The sequence below is a fragment of the Elgaria multicarinata genome, chromosome 1 (genome assembly GCF_023053635.1).
Source record: "Elgaria multicarinata webbii isolate HBS135686 ecotype San Diego chromosome 1, rElgMul1.1.pri, whole genome shotgun sequence".
Classification (NCBI taxonomy): Eukaryota; Metazoa; Chordata; class Lepidosauria; order Squamata; family Anguidae; genus Elgaria; species Elgaria multicarinata.
Genome location: NC_086171.1, coordinates 93,374,571 through 93,396,766, shown reverse-complemented (window position 1 = coordinate 93,396,766; position 22,196 = coordinate 93,374,571). Strand labels below are relative to the sequence as shown.

General features: G+C 45.1%; 1 protein-coding gene across 1 annotated transcript in view; it reads left to right on the top strand.

The window, feature by feature from the left end:
- Window positions 1-21,875, top strand: part of ADAM11 (ADAM metallopeptidase domain 11) — a 167,558-nt gene extending 145,683 nt beyond the window's left edge. Inside the window, exons 21-26 of the mRNA XM_063133045.1 lie at window positions 6,979-7,078; window positions 7,245-7,364; window positions 16,366-16,534; window positions 17,134-17,248; window positions 18,028-18,118; window positions 21,830-21,875. Of these exons, the coding sequence (XP_062989115.1) occupies window positions 6,979-7,078; window positions 7,245-7,364; window positions 16,366-16,534; window positions 17,134-17,248; window positions 18,028-18,118; window positions 21,830-21,875 (641 nt within the window). The remainder of the gene's footprint in view (window positions 1-6,978; window positions 7,079-7,244; window positions 7,365-16,365; window positions 16,535-17,133; window positions 17,249-18,027; window positions 18,119-21,829) is intronic.
- The last annotated feature ends 321 nt before the right edge of the window (window positions 21,876-22,196 follow it).

The following is a 22,196-nucleotide window of genomic DNA, read 5'->3' as shown; positions in this document are numbered from 1 at the left end:
CTCCCGGTTCTTGGAAGAGGATTAGAAAGGGAAAGAAAAGTACTCCAGGTGAATGACTGGCTATGAAGGTGGTGCCAACGTGAGAGTTTTGGATTCTGGGACCACGGGCTACGCTACTTGGAACATGGACTGCCGGCAAGGGATGGGTTGCACCTCACAAGGGCTGGAAAGAATGTGTTCGGCCACAGCATGAAGAACTTGATCAGGAGGGCTTTAAACTGAATCCTACAGGGGCGGGAGACGTAAACTTCAAGGCAACAATGGATGAAGGCCCATGCACCTCAATACAGAGAACAGCTCCAATAGTGCCCAAAAGTGGTGTACACAACAATGTAGGAACGAAGCCATACTAGAAAGCACATGGTCTTCAGTGTCTATATACTAATGCCCAGAGTATGGGAAACATACAGAACGAATTTGAACTCTTAACACATGAAGGCAAATACGACTTGATAGGTATAACTGAAACTTGGTGGAATGAATCTCATGACTGGAATATAGCAATTGAAGGATATAACTTATTCAAAAAGAACAGAAGAAATAGAAAGGGAGGCGGAGTTGCACTATATGTTAAAAATATCTATCCCTGCGCAAAAATACAGGCGGATGAGACTGGGAGCCCCATCGAGAGCATCTGAATTAAAATTGATGGGGCAAGGAATAAAAAGAACATAATAATCGGAGTCTACTACCGACCACCCAATCAAAGAGAACACGAGAATGAAACTTTTGAGAAACAAATTGCCAGTGTTTCAAGGAAGTCTGATGTAGTAGTGATGGGAGACTTCAATTACCCTGATATCTGTTGGGAGACAAAGGGCTTTGCTAGACCTACCGGGTGTTCCACCGTTGAGGAGCGGTGAAAGCGGATTTTCCCGTTCAGCCGTGACGCCTCATCATCCACACCTGCCTTCGATTTGTGGCAGAAGTTTGCGCCGGTTGTGCTGCTGCCGCCACGAGCACGGTTGCGCAGCCACACCGGCCTGATTGCTGCGGCTTTTTTTCCTGCTTGCTGCACGGTTTGCGCAAGTCCGAAAGACCGCAAACTTGCGCAGCCGTCAGCGATGCTGCCACCGGCCCCGGCGGCGGCGGAGCCAGAGCCGGTGGCGGCGGTGGCACCGGCAGTGCCAGTGCCAGCTGAAGTGGGGAGGGGACGGAGGGGAGCCAGTTGCCATTGGTGGATGGCTCACAGGGGGCGCGGCCAGCGAGCGCTGGTGCTGAGGGTCAACATTGATGTCATATGACCCGAGGTCAGTCGTCTGCATGGGCACTCTGTGCCTACATCTCCCATCATGCCTCTGAAGTGTCGGCGGCGATGACCGCCTCTGTGCCCTCTCCCCCATCCCACGGAGCCAACCCACATCTGGCCGTAGGCATGGCAGCAGCCCAGAAACAGCTGTGCCCTCTTCCAGCCGCGTACCCGCACCAACAGGCACACAGCCCTTCATGCCTGGACCGTCCCCCTCAGTCCCCGCTAGCCTTTACATCTTCGGCGCACCGTACAGCGCCTCCATTATGCGGCCGCGGTGGCTGCCCACCGCGAGGAGTCACCCTCCCATAACTGTGGGATGCCTGCCTTTCCGAAAAGTGACCCACGCAAAGGTTGAAATAGGAAAAGCAGGCGCACATCCCCCACCCATCCCCCACACACCCCCAGCAGCACACCAGCCACTTTTGCGGTCCTCCGTTCCTGCGCAAACTGTCACTGGGGGAATAAAAAAAAAAGCTGCTCCGCCGCGCTGCCCCAGCTGGCGGACTGGGCGCAAATGGCGGAGGCGGCTTGACTGAAGCCGCTGGCCACTCCCCTTAGCACGCCTTTTCCTGACCAGTGCGGACCGCAGTGACCTCACATCCTCCCACACGTACTCCGAATTACCACGGCCCGGCAGGAAAAGGCGCACTAGAACTCACTTTTTTAAAGTCGGGATAAAGAGGCTTCACCGCAGGATAATGACGGATCCTCGTGAACGTCATCTGGAAGCCTCGACGCGACTGCTGAAGGTAACGCGCACTACAGCCTCGTCTAGTAATGCCCAAATACTGCCAAAAGTGGCCCTTCCAAGAAATTCCTGACATGTGTGGGTGATAACTTTCTCCTACAGAAAGTGGAGTAAGGAACTAGAGGATTGGCAATCCTTGACTTGAGATTGACCAATAGGGATGACTTAGTGGATAAAGTGGCAGTTATGGGAACTCTGAGGGAAAGTGACCACGTCATACTTGAATTCTTGATTATAAATGAAGCAAAAGCTGAGTGTAGCCATACACGTACGCTGGATTTTAGGAAAGTTGATTTTTATAAACTCAGAACTATGATAAGTAAGGTCCCATGGCAAGTGAGCTTAATGAGAAAAAGGAGTGCAAGATGGGTGGGAGTATTTAAAAAAGGTAATTTTAAAGGCACAATTACAAAAAAATCCAACAAGGAGAAAAGATAGAAGACAACAGAGGAAACCAATGTGGCTCCACAAAAAGCTTAGAGATGACCTGAAAACAAAAAAGGATACATATAGGAAGTGGAAGGAAGGCCAGGCTACAAAAGAAGATACAGACAGGTGGCACAGAAGTGCCAAAATGGTGTCAGGAAGTCTAAAGCTGAGAATGAGGTGAGATTAGCAAGGGATGCGAAAAGCAATAAGAAGGCTTTCTTCAAATATGTGAGTAGTAAAAGACAGAGGAAAGAAATGGTGGTTCAAATGCTTAATGAGGATGGCAAACTGATAACAGATGACAATGAAAAGGCTGAAGTGCTCAATTCCTATTTTGGCTCAGCCTTCTCCCAAAAGAGGTTCTATGACCCCGCCCTTAGACGAAGTGAAGCAGAAGTTGAGGGGGCAAGATTGCAGTTTGAGATTGATAAACAAATGGTCAAGGAACACCTAATTTCTTTGAATGAGTTCAGATCTCCAGGGCCCGATGAACTGCATCCTAGAGTAATGAAGGAACTAGTGGAAGAACTCTCAGAATCATCTATTATATATCCACTATCATGGAAGATGGGTGAGGTGCTGGACAACTGGAGAAGGGCTAACGTTGTCCCTAGCTTCAAAAAGGAGGAACCTGGAAATTACAGACCAGTCAGTCTGACATACATCCCTGGGAAAATTTTGGAGCAGATTATAAAGCAGTCATTCTGTAAACACCTTGAAATCAATGCAGTGATTACTAGAAGCCAACATGGATTTGTCAGGAACAAATCCTGTCAAACTAATTTGATCTCATTTTTTGATCGGGTAACCTCCCTTGTGGACTGTGGGAATGCTGTGAACGTCATATATCTTGATTTCAGCAAAGCTTTTGACAAAGTACCACATGACATTCTGATTAACAAACTAGCTAAAAGTGGGCTAGATGGAACAACTATTAAGTGGATTCACAGTTGGCTACAGAATCGGACTCAAAGAGTGCTTATCAATGGATCCTTCTCAAATTGGAGAGAGGCAATGAGTGGGGTACCGCAGGGCTCAGTCCTGGACCCAGTGCTCTTCAACATTTTTATTAATGATTTGGATGAGAGGTGCATGGAACGCTTATCAAATTTGCAGATGACACAAAATCGGGTGGGATAGCTAATACCCAGGAAGACAGAAACAAACTTCAAAGTGATCTTGATAGACTGGAGTGCTGGGCTGAAAACAACAGAATGAAATTTAATAGGGATAAATGCCAAGTTCTACATTTAGGAAATAGAAACCAAATGCACAGTTACAAGATGGGGGATACTTGGCTCAGCATTGCTACAAACGAGAAGGATCTTGGAATTGTTGTAGATCACAAGCTGAATATGAGCCAACAGTGTGATATGGCTGCAAGAAAGGCCAATACTATTTTGGGCTGCATTAATAGAAGTATAGCTTCCAAATCATGTGAGGTACTGGTTCCTCTCTATTCAGCCCTGGTTAGGCCTCATCTAGAGTATTGTGTCCAGTTCATCCAACCAGGATGATCAGGGGTCTGGAAACAAAGCCCTATGAAGAGAGACTGAAAGAACTGGGCATGTTTAGCCTGGAGAAGAGAAGATTGAGGGGAGACATGATAGCACTCTTCAAATACTTAAAAGGTTGTCACACAGAGGAGAGCCAGGATCTCTTCTCGATCCTCCCAGAGTGCAGGACACGGAATAACGGGCTCAAGTTAAAGGAAGCCAGATTCCAGCTGGACATCAGGAAAAACTTCCTGACTGTTAGAGCAGTACGACAATGGAATCAGTTACCTAGGGAGGTTGTGGCCTCTCCCACACTAGAGGCATTCAAGAGGCAGCTGGACAAGCATCTGTCAGGGATGCTTTAGGGTGGATTCCTGCATTGAGCAGGGGGTTGGACTCGATGGCCTTGTGGGCCCCTTCCAACTCTGCTATTCTATGATTCTATGAAATGCTATTTTGGGCTCATTGATAGAAGTATAGCTTCCAAATCGTGTGAGGTACTGGTTCCTCTCTATTCAGCCTTGGATTGGTATCATCGTGAGTATTGCGTCCAGTTCTGGGCACCACACTTCAAGAAGGATGCAGACAAGCTGGAGCGTGTTCAGAGGAGGGCAACCAGGATGATCAGGGGTCTGGAAACAAAGCCCTATGAAGAGAGACTGAAAGAACTCGGCATGTTTAGCCTGGAGAAGAAAAGATTGAGGAGAGACATGGTAGCACTCTTCAAATATTTAAAAGGTTGCCACACAGAGGAGGGCCAGGATCTCTACTCGATCATCCCAGAGTGCAGGACATGGAATAACGGGCTGGACATCAGGAAAAACTTCCTGACTGTTAGAGCAGTACAACAATGGAACCAGTTACCTAGGGAGGTTGTGGCCTCTCCCACACTAGAAGCCTTCAAGAGGCAGCTGGACAACCATCTGTCAGGGGTGCTTTAAGGTGGATTCCTGCATTGAGCGCGGGGGGGGGGGGGTTTGGACTAGATGGCCTTATAGGTCCCTTTCAACTGTACTATTCTATGATTCTATGAGGAGAAGCAAGACATCCGTCACCCCCATACAAATGACAATAGAAGGAGAAGAAAGCAACAGCAGCAGAAGTCTGTCCTCGGGCTCTTTAGATAGTCTAACTAGGATAAAAATTGCCTTCTTGCCCTTCAAATGAAGAAAGCAGTCTCAATGGAAAGTTTAATTGGGACACAACTCATAGAATCATAGAATAGCAGAGTTGGAAGGGGCCTACAAGGCCATCGAGTCCAACCCCCTGCTTAATGCCCTTTCCCTTCTTAGCTGTGGTAGTCCCCTGATGCCACCCATCATGAAAGCGGTGAGGGATAGAGAAAGCTTCCTGTTGACTTCAGCCTACATAGAAATATTATTTATAAATTATTTATTTAAAGTTATTTTTATCCTGTTCCTCAGCTGAAAAAGCTTCCAGAGATATTTAGAGCTCCATCCGACAAGCATTTTATTGCATGCTCATTACTGGGCACTCATGGAGTTTGCTCAGGTCCCTCACATGACGTCGTCTGCCTCTCGTGCCCCTTCTGGCCTTCCTTGCACGGCAAAAAACCCTCATTAAGTCTGATGATTTTTTTAAACTCGAAATTACTGCTATCTCCTGCTGTGTGCAGGAGAAGCAGCGCCCTTAGAGCAGCGGACTCCATGGGCCTGGTGCTCGTTGTGCACTCCTTCTTCTTGAAAGAGGAAGTAACTTGAGGAAGGAAAACACCAGCTGAGAAGCGAAGGTAGGGAGCGTGTTAAGCCCTGGTGTGATGGAGCTTTTAGAAATCAATAAAACATCCTTCTCCTCAGATTAGGTACCAAAATATAACTTCATAGATGTATCCAACTCTGCAACATTCTGTTCAGAAAATTTGCCTTCTCTAAGGTTAAAATAAAACTCCACAGATCTGCTTTGCACATGTCTTGTTGTTGCATTGTGATCATTTGGTAGCAACGTTTTGGATTCATCCCTCCCCTCTTTTTCTTTTTAATGCAGATGTTTGTTTGTTTTTGTGAATAGAATACAAATATTTGTTGTTCACTTGTTTTTTAAATCCAAAATTCTCATGAATTTGGGGGCTGGTGAAAAGGGGCTTCTCTTGATGAGGGGAAAGCCCCAGGGTGGCTCCACCGTGATGCTAGGTCATTTATATGATGCAGCTGCAGCAGCAGCAGCAGCAGCAGCAGCAGCAGCAGCCATTGCGGAGCTGTCCCAGCGCTTTGCCCTGAAGCACCAGTTTTGAAAAGTCGGGGACTTAGCCCGACTTTTTCCTGTGAGCAAGATGCACACTCACATTTGCTGTCTGTTGCCTTGCTCCAGTGTTACAGTGTAGACGTGACCCATGATTGGTCACCATTGGCCAGGACAGGGAAGAGGGGCCAGGCTGGTGGGCTGAACAGCTGCGGGAATGCCTCTGCGGCCCCAACAATGGACAAGCAGGACCAGCGGAGCTTGGCAGGAGAAAAGAGGGGGGGGAAACTGGAGGAGTGCGCGGGTGTGTCTGGTGAGGGACGCATGGGTGCGTAGAAGTGCTGGTGCACCAGATGGCCGCCACTCCTCCTAGGAAAATCCCACACTCGCTCCTTAACGTGGAGACAACCCACAGGAGTGCAAGCGCGGGGTTTGGGGCTCGAGGTGCCAAATCACTCTCATCAAGACAGCCCCAAGGCATATTCTAAAACGCTGGAGGACTTTCCAATGTCATAATAATAAATAAACTGTACTGGTTTCTTTTCCCAGCATCTGAAAGCCCCACCACCACCTGCTGACCAGTGGTAGAATTACACTCTATTCATTGCAAAGTCTTCAGGACCACAGGTCTCTTGAAATGGATGTTTGGTCATAGGGAGCCCTAACCAAAAAGCATCTCAACCAACCCCCCATTTTTATGTGTGTTCACCAGAGTTCCTGGTGGTTGGACAAACCACTAGCTCTGCTGGGGAATGTAAGGCTTGCTGGTCTTAGAGTGTGGAAGAGGGTCTGTTTTATATACTTCGGCCTACCCTTACTGTTTGTCTCTCTTGCTTTCTTCCCTGGGATCCAAGCTTCAGCTGAAAGGCTGTGCTATGAGAAGCTGAATGTTGAAGGTACTGAGCGAGGAAACTGTGGGCGTGACGGGAACCGCTGGTTGCCATGTGTCAAGCAGTAAGTAATCTAAAGTTTGCTTCTTTTTCATAATGCACTGTATTCCCTTTCTACAATGTATTGCACCAGACCAAGAGGCAAGTGACCACAGTGTCACAACCAGTAAGCTGGTGTAGAATCCAACCTTTTCTTATACTGTATGGGTCTCTCCTCTCCCTCCACTCAGGGATGTGTTGTGCGGATTCCTCCTCTGTACCAACATGACAGGTTCTCCACGTATCGGTGAAGTTCTTGGTGAAATCACCACAATGACTTTCTACCATCAGAAGCGTTACGTTGATTGCAGGTTAGTGGGATCTTGCAGTGTAGATCCCTTCTCTTCTCTCTGTCATGCCAAACTGCTGTAGAATGTATTTGAGGCGTACAGGTAGGAAGGTTTATGGATAATGGAGGAACACCCCACTAAATTGGCCTGCAGATTCTGTCTCACTCTACAATAGTGTCAGATCATGCCCCCTAAACATAATCCTCACCCCACTATTATTTATTTATTTATTTTTGCATTTATATCCCACCTTTTTTCCTCCAAGGAACCCAAGGCAGTGTACATAATCCCCCTCCTCTCCATTTTTATCCTTACAACAACAACTCTGTGAGGTGGGTTGGGCTGAGAGTCTGTGATTGGCCCAAAGTCACCCAGTGGGTTTCCATGGCTGAGTGGGGACTAGAACCCAGATCTCCAGATTCCCAGCCCAACACTCTAGCCATTACACCACACTGACTCCCATATGGGGCGATCCAAACCCAAATATGTTAAATTTGAATCCACTGGTTTTTTTTAATAATATCTGCTTGTTTTCAAACATATAACTCCCCAAAACCAGTGCCCTCCCAATTCTTTGGACTACAACTCCCATCAACCCCAGCCAGCATGGTCAATGATCAGGGATGATGAGAGTTGTAAACCATTAAGTTCTGGAGGACACTAGGTTGGGGAAGACAGCATGAGGGAGGAGGCAGGCACCCAAGCAGACCATTCTAGCACAGAGATAAGGTGGCACAAGTTTATCTAGAGATTTACAGATGAGAAGAACATTCTTAAAATGTTACACGATATAAATAAATATCTAATAATGGAAGCCAGGAAAGGAATAAAGGGGGTGTCATGGTGTAAAACATTATAAACTGTTAAATATATATATATATATATATATATATATATATATATATATATATATAGAATCCTTTTTGGTAAACATTTAAAGCAAACAAAAAGAAATAAGAAAAGGAAACCCTCCATGAGCATGCAAGCTTAATTTAGAAAGGAGCTTTTAAATTGTGCTTCTATTGACCTTACAGTTACAAGATGGGGGATACTTGGCTCAGCAATACAACAAGTGAGAAGGAACTTGGAATTGTTGTAGATCACAAGCTGAATATGTGTGATGTAGCGGCAAAAAAGCTAATGCAATTTTGAGCTGCATTAATAGAACTATAGCTTCCAAATCACATGTGGTTCCCCTCTATTCAGCACTGGTTAGGCCTCATCTAGAGTATTGTGTCAAGTTCTGGGCACCACACTTCAAGAAGGATGCAGGCAAGCTGGAGGGGGTTCAGTGGAGCACAATGAGGATAATCAGTGGTCTGTAAACAAAGCTCTATGAAGAGAGACTTAGGCCACAGCTAGACCTAAGGTTTATCCTGGGATCATCCAGGGTTTGCCCCTGCCTGAGCACTGGATCCCCTGTGTGTCACCTAGATGAACAGGTTTGAACCCTGGACGATCCAGGTATAAACCTTAGGTCTAGCTATGGCCTGAAAGAACTGCACATGTTTAGCCTGGAGAAGAGAAGACTGAGGAGAGTCTTTATTCCTCATATCGAGGCAGTAGCTAAATCTTGTCGTTTCTTCCTGTATAATATTGCCAGGATTCGACCATTTTTGTCTGTCTCTTCTGCCAAGACTCTCGTTCACGCACTGGTTATCTCTCGGTTGGACTACTGCAACCTCCTCCTCTCTGGCCTCCCCTCATCTCACATCAGTCCGCTGGTCTCTGTCCACCACTCTGCCGCTAAGATCATCTTCCTGGCCCGCCGCTCTGACCATGTCACTCCGCTTCTGAAATCTCTTCATTGGCTCCCAATTCACTCCAGAATCCAATATAAACTTCTCCTGTTGACCTTCAAAGCTTTTCACGTTCTAGCTCCTGCCTATCTCTCCTCTCTCATCTCACACTATTGCCCCGCTCGTGCTCTTCGCTCCTCTGATGCCATGCTTCTTGCCTGCCCAAGGGTCTCTACTTCCCTTGCTCGGCTTCGTCCATTTTCCTCTGCTGCCCCTCATGCCTGGAATGCTCTTCCAGAACACCTGAGAACTACCAACTCAATCACAGCTTTCAAAACACAGCTAAAAACTTTTCTTTTCCCTATAGCTTTTAAACTTTGAGCTTGTTCTGACTCTATACTGTTAGCTTCACCCTTCCCGGTGCCTGTTTACACTTCCCTGTGCCTGTTTGCATTCTCTTTCCCTCCTTATTGTTTACTACAACTTTATTAGATTGTAAGCCTATGCGGCAGGGTCTTGCTATTTACTGTGTTATCTGTACAGCACCATGTACATCGATGGTGCTATATAAATAAATAATAATAATAATAATGATAGCACTCTTCAAATGCTTGAAAGGTCGTCACACAGAGGAGGGCCAGGATCTCTTCTCGGTCATCCCAAAGTGCAGGACATGGAATTATTGTTGGGGCCAGAACTTTTCCTCGGGAATTCTGTTTGTGCTCAGAAACACAGCTCACAATGCAGGTCTTACTTAGCAGAGTAAGTTTATTAGCTTCAGACTTCTTTACAGTTCCATGTCATTGTGCAGAGTGACAAAAGCTATACACATATACATATATACACAGTTTTTTTTATCTATATTACATACAGCTGTGATTAGGCTAACCCAGCCTCAAGGATCTTTGGTATATTCATATCATTAACACCATGATATCTTACAGAATCCTGGCAAGGTTCCCAGTACAGCTTCTATCTCAAGGTAATTGCTCATAGATAGTCTTCCTCTGTTTAGCCTTGAGATAGCCACACACACAATTTTAATGACTACGCAAGCCTTTTACTTTCTTAAACTTAACAGTCCTCCTCTTGCGTATGTTGTTTAAATTGTGTTACAATTGAGGCCAAGCTTTAAAAGCATCTTCTTGTGTTTCACCATTGGTAGTGGCTTTGTGAATAAATCAGACAGCATCATTTCAGATGGACAATATTCAAGTTTAATCCAACCCTTCTGGATTATGTCCTTTACATGAGAGTAACGGACTTCCACATGTTTAGTTCTTGGTTTACACCTTTCAGATGTAGCCATATTAATACAGGCCTGGTTATCCTCAAATATGTTTACTGGTGTGTGTGTGTTTTTTTTTTACTTTGAATACCCATTTACTAGTAATGGCTTTACGACCTTCAGGTAAAGGTACTAGCTCCCACGTTCCATTTTTTTCCATTGCCCTGATTTCTTCTGACATTGCTTCATGCCAGCCCTGAGCCTCTGTAGGTTCCATTTCTTGAATCTCCTCAAATGAGGTAGGTTCATAGGCTATCAGTAAAGCTCTATGAGAAACCTGTTTACTTTGGAATTCATCTGAATAACGAATTGGAGCTTTGCGTTATTATTATTATTATTATTATTATTATTATTATTATTATTATTATTTTATTTATTTATATAGCACCATCAATGTACATGGTGCTGTACAGAGTAAAACAGTAAATAGCAAGACCCTGCCGCATAGGCTTACAATCTAATAAAATCATAGTAAAACAATAAGGAGGGGAAGAGAATGCAAACAGGTACAGGGTAGGGTAAGCAGGCACAGGGTAGGGTAAAACTAACAGTAGAAAGAAACAGTAGAAGTCTGCACAACATCAAGTTTTAAAAGCTTTAGGAAAAAGAAAAGTTTTTAGTTGAGCTTTAAAAGCTGCGGTTGAACTTGTAGTTCTCAAATGTTCTGGAAGAGCGTTCCAGGCGTAAGGGGCAGCTTGGATCCCAGGGAAGAAAGCAAGAGAGACAAACAGTAAGGGTAGGCCGAAGTATATAAAACAGACCCTCTTCCACACTCTAAGACCAGCAAGCCTTACATTCCCCAGCAGAGCTAGTGGTTTGTCCAACCACCAGGAACTCTGGTGAACACACATAAAAATGGGGGGTTGGTTGAGATGCTTTTTGGTTAGGGCTCCCTATGACCAAACATCCATTTCAAGAGACCTGTGGTCCTGAAGACTTTGCAATGAATAGAGTGTAATTCTACCACTGGTCAGCAGGTGGTGGTGGGGCTTTCAGATGCTGGGAAAAGAAACCAGTACAGTTTATTTATTATTATGACATTGGAAAGTCCTCCAGCGTTTTAGAATATGCCTTGGGGCTGTCTTGATGAGAGTGATTTGGCACCTCGAGCCCCAAACCCCGCGCTTGCACTCCTGTGGGTTGTCTCCACGTTAAGGAGCGAGTGTGGGATTTTCCTAGGAGGAGTGGCGGCCATCTGGTGCACCAGCACTTCTACGCACCCATGCGTCCCTCACCAGACACACCCGCGCACTCCTCCAGGTTTCCCCCCCTCTTTTCTCCTGCCAAGCTCCGCTGGCCCTGCTTGTCCATTGTTGGGGCCGCAGAGGCGTTCCCGCAGCCGTTCAGCCCACCAGCCTGGCCCCTCTTCCCTGTCCTGGCCAATGGTGACCAATCTCTATATCTACACAGACAATGGAACAACTAAAAATATTGTATATCCACAAGCATTGTGAAATTAAACATATTAGAAACATCCGCTTTGTCTTTTCTTTCTTTTCAATTTAACCAGACTGAGCCACAGCAACGCGTGGCAGGGTACAGGGTCCCTTTTTATATAAATAAAAAGGGAGATCTTTTTGAGAAAGCTGAAGGCAAACTGAAAGAGGACTGCCTGCTCGGGCTGCATTCACTCCATGTAGCCTGGGAACAACTTTTAACAAACCTGCCCAAAGTGTTTGACTAAAGGCAATGGTGCAGCTTGGGTTGTGAACGTAAAAACATGATAGCCAATGTGGTGTAGTGGCTAAAGTGTTGGACTGGGAGCCAGGAGATTCGGGTTCTAGTCCCCACTCGGCCATGGAAACCCACTGTGTCACAGACTCTCAGCCCAACCTACCTCAGAGGGTCATCGTTGTGAGGATAACATGGAGAGGAGATTATGTACGCTGCTTTGGGTTCCTTCTTATTATTATTATTATTATTATTATTATTATTATTATTATTATTTATTTATTTATATAAATAAATAAATAAATAAAAATAAGAGCCATGCTGGATTAGACCAAGGTCCATCTAGTCCAGTATTCATGGCCATGTACCCTAGCAACTGGCATACATACGCAGACTGCTTGTGCTCCTGGAGGTAGCATAGAGCAATCAGAACTTGTAACCATGGATAATGGGTGGCCATCACAACATCTTGTGGCAGAGAGTTCCATAGTTGAATTATGTGCTTGGGGTCAAAATCTACAGCTCTGGAGCCCCGGGGGGGCAGAGTCAAATAGCACCCCAGGAAGCAGTAGGTATTGGGGGCAGCGTAAAGCAAACTCCATTTTCTTCCTGGGGTGTGTTGATTGCAGTGATTTTAAAATGGAAAAGTGCACATGCTCAGAATATTTTGTTTTTAATTCTTGGTTGACAAAAAGGTTGTTGTTGTTCTAATGTATCAGGAATGCAGAAGCAGTTGGTTAGAGACCAATAGAAATTTTACTTACGTACTTTATAACTGGAATAATACACATGGCCATTTAAAGTTGGGGATGGTGGTGCTGTAAGTCCATTAAGTCGGGAGATCCAGGTTCTAGTCTCCACTCAGCCTACCTCACAAGGTTATTGTTGTGAGGATAAAATGGAGAGGAGGAGGATTATGTCCACCACTTTGGGTTCCTTGGAAGAAAAATGGTGGGATATAAATGTAATAAATAAATAAAATGTAAGCTCTGTAACCTTGTAACTTGTAGTCAGATATTTTGATAGAAACAAGAAACTCACCACTGAGGCCATATGGTGGGTACTTATCACAGGTTGTCCCAATAGTATACAGCTAAAAATCTGCAAAAGCCTATGCCTGGAGCAAGACCTTTAACAGAAATTGACTAATATAAATCTGGTTTATATTATATCTCAAGTGCTACAATGTTTTAAAGAGAGCTGCTTCTTCTTGCTTAGTATTAAATCACAGTGAACAGGCCTGAGAAAAGATTGCTACAGTAACCCAATCATTCTTTCTCTCTTGGTTCTCTACCCTTAGCTGGAAATAAGTCCTATTAAACTCAGTGAGGTTTGCTTCTGGTTAGGGCAGAATCCTATTCAGGCTGACTGCGGAATGCTCGGAGTTGTAGGACTTTTTTCTAGTTAGAGTTGTACCTTTTGCCTCCCTTTTTAATCTTTCTTTACCGCATATTTCCTATTTTCTGTTAAGTCTGGCACTATTGTGCCCCCTCCTTGCCACAGTGTTTGTTTTCTTTTTCTTTTTCTTTTGGGCTAATGCAAAACCTGCTTTCTTTAGAAAAATGGAAAATAATACATTTTCTTTTCTCTTGTATGAGGGAAGCAAAAAGAACCACTAAAAAGGAATTTGTACAGCAACTAAAAATACATGTTAATTTCAGATACATTGAATGTCTCACCTGATCTTTATTTCAATGATTTTAACATAAACATATTATGTAGAACAGGTTTGTCTTAATTGTGAGGTGTAGAATTAGACATGTGACCAAGGCCATGCCCCCTTGGGGGCTGGTCATGTCAAGTTGGCCCTGCCTTGGGGTGGGCATGTTGGGGTGGGCACGCCTCCTTGAGGGTGGCCATATTGTCCTCCTTTTTGGTTTCCAAAATATGCTCACCCTACAGACCCTAATGAAATGTGCTGCTCATGCCTATGCTTGGGACCTTCTGCATGCAAACCATGTACTCTACCACTGAGCTATGGGACTTTAAAATATGATTTACATTTTTAAAAAGCATCAACAAAAAACCTTCAGCCACCTCACCTTATAAAGTTAATTAAGGTATATACAGCCCTCACACACCCTTTACCCAAAGTCCTCTGAACTGTTATCCCTCTGAAAAGAGATACTTGGCATGGGGAATCATCTCTCCCCACCTTAGAATCATAGAATAGCACAGTTGGAAGGGACCTACAAGGCCATCGAGTCCAACCCCCTGCTCAATGCAGGAATCCACCCTAAAGCATCCCTGACAGATGGTTGTCCAGCTGCCTTTTGAAGGCCTCTAGTGTGGGAGAGCCCACAACCTCCCTAGGTAGCTGATCTGGCTTCCTTTAACTTGAGCCCGTTATTCCGTGTCCTGCACTCTGGGGTGATTGAGAAGAGATCCTGGCCCTCCTCTGTGTGACAACCTTTTAAGTATTTGAAGAGTGCTCTCATGTCTCCCTTCAATCTTCTCTTCTCCAGGCTAAACATGCCCAGTTCTTTCCATCTCTCTTCATAGGGCTTTGTTTCCAGACCCCTGATCATCCTGGTTGCCCTCCTTTATTTCCAATTACCATTCTTCCCCCCCTTCTTGTTCCTTCCCTATCCTGGTCTTTTTTTCTCCTCTTGCAAGTGTTGGGGAATTCTCAAGAGGAGAGGTAGGTAGGTATGAGATGATCTGGATTGCATTTCTCTTTATACAAACAGACAAAAAGGTTTATTTTTAATTCATTCATTTTTTATTTTTATGACATTTCCCACAAAACTGTGCCCAAAGTGACTCACAATATAACAGATGAAGAAAAGTAAATATAATTTACAAGATATCAAATGGCAATATAACAATATTCAAAAATACAATAGAAAGAATTACAAATAAGTATATCAGCAGACAGATTATATATATATATATATATATATATATATATATATATATATATATTCAAATAAAACAGCATAACTAAACTAAACTAATCCAACAACTGAGCACTAAACAGGAGAGAGAATAAAGCACAATGCAAAAACATTATCACATATAACTAAAACTCCATGCCACACAAGGGACCCCCACAATCAGCCTACAACCACAGGTTGGCAGTTACACCTCTTACCTGTGGCAGTTCTCATCGGCATTCCTTCCCTCTCTCTCACCTGGGGAGGTGAAAAGAGACATTCCTTCCTCAAGCCCCATAAACCCACAAAGTTTGGACATGACTCAGCCTCCCTCCACCAAGCACCCCTCCTAGCACTAGCCTTCCATCAGCAGGCTTTTTCAGGATCCAAGGTGCCGCTTGATGTTAGTCCCTTTCCAGCAAATACTCCTCCATTACCTCAGACAACCATATAGAAATAACAGGGATTGTGAGGAGGAACCAAAGCAGCCTTCCCGCAGGGCACTCACCTCCAGGAGCAACAGGCCTCCCCATGCAACCCCAACTCCTCACTCCAGCTTCTTGCAAGGTGCTAACTTTTTCTCCTCCTCATCCAACGCTTTGGGGAAAATGGGCTCCCAGGGGGCACGTCTACATGAAGGGTTTGCCCCGGGGTGGCTTCATGGCAGCGGCACATCATCTACATGACGCAGCCGCCATTGCGAAGCCATCCGGGGCAAACTCCACTCCAAAAAAGTTGGGCACTTACCCCGACTGTTTTGGCAATGAACCCCATGGCGGCCCCTGATAATACAAATAAGAAAAAGAAATGGGGGGGGTATATAGTTCATCACTATTAAATGTGTGGGGAAGGTTGCAATTGCTCAGTGGTGAGAGAACAGCATTCTATATATGCTGAACACAGCCAGCAAGACTGGTGCTGTGCACTAACTCGCTCTCTGCAAGCTAATAAATGAACTCTTTAACCTCCTACCCCGGTATGAATAGCAACAAAAGTCTTGAGAGAGCCTTCCTCTTTGTATTCCCACCTCCCAGATGCTACTTCCCTCAAATATCTAGACTGAGGATGCCCCACCCACCCCATCACACCCCGTAGAGCCAACAGCAGCTGGGGTGATTGGGAGAATGGCTCAGATGGTAAGGGTTAAACACACACACACACACACACACACACACACACAAACAAACACAGTGCTTTTCTTTGAGCAAATTGGAATCTTCTCGCTAAAATTGTCATGCAGACACAGAACCACAACTTCCATGTGGTTTGCTGGTGTCCCTAACAGCAGTTTATCATGAGATAAGGGAACTGTAAAAAAAAATGGGGGAGGGGAATTGTCTAGCACACTCCTTTTCACTCATCTTTCCCTTTCATTAACATGATCAAGGAGCGTTTTGGAGCAAAGTGGCATTCCACTCACGCATTGGTCTCTTTTTTCCCTTTGTTAGGGGAGGCCATGTGCAACTTGTGGACGGCACAGATCTGAGCTACGTGGAAGACGGGACACCCTGTGGGCCCAGCATGCTGTGTCTTGATCACAAATGCCTTCCTATCTCTGCCTTTAACTTCAGCATCTGCCCAGGCAGCTGGGGTGGCCAGATCTGCTTTGACCATGGGGTAAAACTTACAAATGGAATAGTGTCATGGTTTACACTGCCATTGAACTCTAAAATATGGCAACATGGCACTTTGTAAATGTCTTGTTTTCAGTATATGTGTACAAGTATGACCTGCATAAATGCAAATATTGGGTCATCTTCTTTGGTTTGCTTGGTTTTATTTTCTGCATGGGCCAAACCTTAGGAGAAAGGGCTAGAAATTTTGATGCTGGGGTTTGGGGAGGTGTTTTCTTTAGGCTTTTGAGAAGTTGGCAAGTAATTAAGGATCATAGAAGTACATCATAGCCCAGTCCAATATTTCTTATATTAAATATATGTATATTTTTAATACCAAAACCAAAATTGATGAACACATTGAATTTATTTTACAGTTATTTCCCAGGGTAAAAAGGCTAGAATGTTATGTTTTGTGAGTGTTTCTATTCCTTTGCTGTTTGGAGATTTTAATTATTTTTTTGAACTCCCACTTTGTAATGGCATCTATACTGCCACAGAGGAAAACAACTTGCTTCTCCAAGTGGGATTTTTAGGATTCTGACACAATATCTAAAGAATGTCTTCAGGGACCACCACATGCACTCTATTCCTTGATTATAGGTCTGCAGCAATGAGGGTCAATGCATTTGCTATCCTGACTGGACAGGAAAAGATTGCAGCATCTATGATCCTATCCCAGAGCCGAAGCCTACAGGAGAGACAGAAAAATACAAGGGTAAGTTTGCAGAAAGAGGCTGACTTGAAAGTGGGTGGAACCCCATCTCACTTGATTACAAATCAGAAGGGATAGGGTGGGGATGAGTGGGATGTCCTATCTTGCAAATATGGTGGCCTCTTAGCAGAGACCTTCCTCTGTCTTCCCAGTGAAGTTCATTCCGCTTAGTCTGTTGTCAGCTCTCAAATGTTCTGTCTCGGTTACGATAATCTCTGAAGCTTGTAAGATTGTAAGCCTATGCGGCAGGGTCTTGCTATTTACTGTTTTACTCTGTACAGCACCATGTACATTGATGGTGCTATATAAATAAATAAATAATAATAATAATAATAATAATAATAATAATAATAATAAGCTCCTGAGGAAGGGAGAAATCCTCAAATTGTATAGCTTCCTTCCTCAAAAACTTCACCATATCTTATACTCAAGTTCCCTTAATAGGTTTGGGGAAAACCAAATGCTTATCATGAGATTATTTTCATCTGTTCCTTCTGCTGCGTTTTGAACACAAGATTCCTTTCTCTCACAACTATTTCTGGGCAACGGTGCTGGAATTACACAGCTCCAGCTGTTGAGAAACAAGCCTTTCTTCTGGTTGCCAATTTAAATGAGCAGTTTAAAGCAAGAAGTTCTTATACCCACAGAAATGCTTATGTCTGGATTTAATTCTTTCCCTCACCAAATCAGGCTGCTAATGGAGGCTTCGGCCATTGCGGTATAAATTCAGTACACAGATTGTTGGATCTCCCTTTACAGTTTTGTCCTCTGTTCCTCTACAGGTCCCAGTGGCACCAACATCATTATTGGCTCCATTGCTGGAGCTATCCTGGTGGCAGCAATTGTCCTTGGTGGCACTGGATGGGGCTTTAAGTAAGCAGCGTCAACATACGTATGCTGTACCTCCAAATTTGCTGTGCCCGTGTGCTTGTTTTGCCTGGAGGCTCTCTCTTGCATGCTCTGCTCTAGTGCCCTTTGCATTGAGTTCCCGTAGCGTCAGCACTCAGCTTGGGGAAGAGGCAGCTGAGTCAAGGCGTGGCCAACCCTTCCCCAACTTCAGCTTTTGCAGGTCCCCCCACCCCCCGCTCAGGGTGGATTCATGCAACCAAGTGGCTATTGAATTTGTCATGCAAACATGCTTGCTAGCTTGTTTCCATGATGTATATATAGACTCTTCCCATGTTTGCGTAGTAAGGGCCCAAGGGTTTCCTGAAGCCTCACTGTTTGGGACAGGCCAGTTACATGTCAGGGTTAGAGTCAGGGAGCAGCCTTGCCTGATGGGTTGAGGCCCTGTGGCCATTTCCCTCTTCCTTCTCTACAGAGCCCTGATTAGGAAAAAGAGGACCAGGGCATGGGTGGAGAGCTTGGATGCTTTTCCCCCCTCAAGTACCCTGGTCCTTCTCAACAGACACAGGAAACAGCTGTCAGTGGGTGGGGGACGAAGGAAGGTGTGCATGTGATGTGCTTTTCACCATGCAAATGAGGCACCAATAGGTAGTGTTGTGTCTCTCAGCACGCTTGTCCTTTCAATGGGAGGCAAAAGATGAGGCTTGCTAAGTAATCTACAAAGCTTTTATTACACAACAAAGGTCTCTTCTACTTCAGTAAAGGCTACCTCTTGGAAACGACTCTTGAGGCAACACTATGCAAACTAAGCAAGACAATTGTCTGTTCAAGAAGAGAAAGAAGTTACTTCTCAAATGCCCATAACTTCAAAGCGCCTGGTGCGGTGGTTGGTTCTGGCATAATCTCTCCGACTTTCTCACGGCTTCTTTTCGCGCCGTGCTTTTCAGCTTCCGGTGGATTCTAGCATCATTTAGTGTTTCGGAACGCTCACCGCTGGAAGCACCCTCACTCCCCCCTGAGTCTGTAGATTTGGCCTTGAAGAGATAAGCTCTGGAGAGGACTGACTCCCAGCTGGTGAATTGCCCGTGAGAGCTTTCTCCCCATCTGGTACAGGCTGGCTAGTGTCTGGTGCTGCCTCCTCTATTTCTAAATCTGATTCTGATTGATTACTTGAAACACCTTCTTCCAAAACAGGAGCAGTAGGGTTAGACATGGCAGGTAGTTTGCATCCACCCTCAAGCAGATAACAGTTTCCTGAAGCTGGTAAATGTGAAATGGCTCAGCTGCAGTTTAAGGGAAAGTGGAGAGAAGCACCAAGTCTTTGAAAGTGTCAATTTTATGGAGATATTTTTGGCTCCATCTCCTGCCCAGGTGTGGCTGCTACAGTCAATATTTTGGGGCTCACTACATGTCTGCTTTTAAGCCCACTTTTCAGGTTTACTCTTTACCCAAACACATATTGCATGGTGCATGTTATGTAGACTAAAGGCACCCTCTTGTGGTGAGAGCCAGTATTCACTGTGTTTGTAGAGAGGAAGGAGAATGAACATGGAATACATTGGATTTGCTTTGATGTGGTAAATTCCAACTCTTGCCACATGTGGATACACTGGAATAAAAAGTTCACTATGGGCTTCTTTAGATTAAGGGGAAATCACGTGCCTTACTGGGGCTTTGCTTCTTGCTTCTCTTGCGCAATTGTAATGGGCTGCATTACACTGGTGGATGGGGCGACAATGTGGTCTATTATTGAAAACTTCCCCTCCTCTCGGTGCTCTAGTGGGTTCTTTGTAGCACAACTTTGGCTGCACACAGTCAGAAAACCTGATATTTCAGAAGAATCAGGATATCCAGGTTTGTTTGTTTTTCAAACTGAATAAGCGGGAGAAGGTGTGGGAGAGATGCAGGAGGTTGACGACATTGTTAAAAGGACCCACAAACTTGCATGAGTGACCAGTCTTGAGCGTGCCTTATTTCACTAATGTGAAGAGCCCCTATGCATAATATATGAAAATTGTTTCGTGATGACTCTGCTACCAGTAAAAGTAGTATATGAAATGGATCTTAGGGTTCTTCTAGATGGGAGCAGAGGCAGTGGCAGGAAACTCAACAAGAAGTAGCTCATTCACGGATACTTCCAGTAGCGGGGGGGGGGGGGGCGTCCACTGGGGACTGTGGCTGGGACTTCCAGCAACTGGAATGCAGCCCCCCCTCCTCCTGCATGAACACGTGATTTGTGGGTGATTGAGAGGGGAGTTTATTTTGTGTTCCTTTCAGTTGGGGCACAAGTATCCCCCCTTTCCTGCTCTCAGAATCTCTCTCCTTTAATGAACAGGCTTGACCCAGGCAATGTCACTTGAGATTTAAACATGGCCTTAGTTAAAGGCAGCGCTGTCTGCTTAGGGAGGGTGGAGGCAGTTTCTCCGCATAGGAGAGAAGGGCGAAGCAGCATTTATGAGGGGGGCAGTTGCAGACCAGTGGGAGGAGATCCCTCTCTGGCCCTCTCTGGCCCACACCAGGCTCTGCCTCCCTATTTGATGTTCTGCACGGACTGACACTTGCATGGATGAATAAGGACTGTCTGAAGTGATGGCTGCATGAATCAAATACTGGTGGTAGTGGGGACACTGACATGGGGACAGTAGAGTTCTGACATCTGTGACATATGCCATCCTCTAGGTTACTCAGCAAACGGTGAAGGCATCAGCAGGAGAACTGGCACCTACAAAATGAATGGTGCCCCACTCGAACCCCCCTCCCAAGATCCCCTCCTACAGAATTCATTGTTGGCATTGTATATTGTACAGTATGTGCCTGTCTGTTTACACTATTGCATTGGAAAGCAAGGCACACCAGACCCTCCCGCACTGCAGATCTGGATTCTGGAAAGAGGGAGAAGTTTGGGGAATGGTGGGACGAGAGGTGCTATAGGCCCTCCGGTTTCTAACAATTATAGCTAACCACCTTCTTTCCAAGTCTGCAAGATTATCCCCTTCAGGCATTTTGATTTCTATTGTTTTAGGGACTTTTTAAAAAGTGCAAATACGCCATGAGCTGATAAAAATGTACTTTGAGGAAAGGGTTGCTCACAAAATTTGTATTCTTCCCTTTCCATTTTATTTTATCATCTGCTGGAAATGGCAGGCTGGGACACCTATAACCATGAGGTGAAGGTGGCCAGAGGAAGCAACTGGTGCAGAGTAGCAGAGGCCCAGGAACAGCAACAGAGGCATAAGGAAAACATACAACCTTTGCTATGTGGGAAATCCTGTCTTCCTAATATACTGGCAACTCCTACCAGATTCCCTTGAGTTTCTACACATTTAGAATGCACATATAATTGCTAATGTACCAATGAGGGCTAGAAATGTGCTTTTTTAAAAAGAAGAAGCTCATATTCAATGTATCCAGTAGAAATGCAATACATAGAGTAAGAATTTGAGACCCTTATGCAGCAGTGAAAGTTCAGGTGAAGCTGCTCTTACTTTCCTTGGCATTTTTAAGTTCTGACAGGAGCTACTGTATATAATCCAACAGCGCTCCCCAAGAATGGTAGCAATGGGACCTTGTCCTGGATGGTGAGGAGACGTTGCATGCATGGCTGGATTTTGCATTTACCGACCATGGCATGTGGCACGAAGACTGCAAGGAGTTAGGCCAGGATGTACCCATCTGATGTGACCTGCTAACCCCCCCACTTCCCCTCTCTCTTTCCTTCTCTTTCCTCGGCTTGCAAAGGAACATTCGCAGAGGAAGGTACGACCCAGCTCAGCAGGGCATGTAGCACCTCTCTTCACCACCACCCTTCACCATCCACCACCTTCATCCCACCCTCTTCATCACATTCAACCTGCACACCCTGCTTGGAATGATCCTGTGAATGGCAGTGGCAATTCCCCTGCAGTGGCCCCTCTCAGCAAAGAGGATCTCTCCTTTGCCATCGCTTCTTCCATGCGCTCATCAGCAACACTTTGTTCTCCACTGCTTTAGTTGCTGGTGTGTTTGGGGGTGGATGTTTGCATACATGTCCTGTCTTCTGCTTTTACGTCAGTGTACAACTACTTGCTGTCCAGATAGGTTCACACGTGCTCTCAATGTATATGTG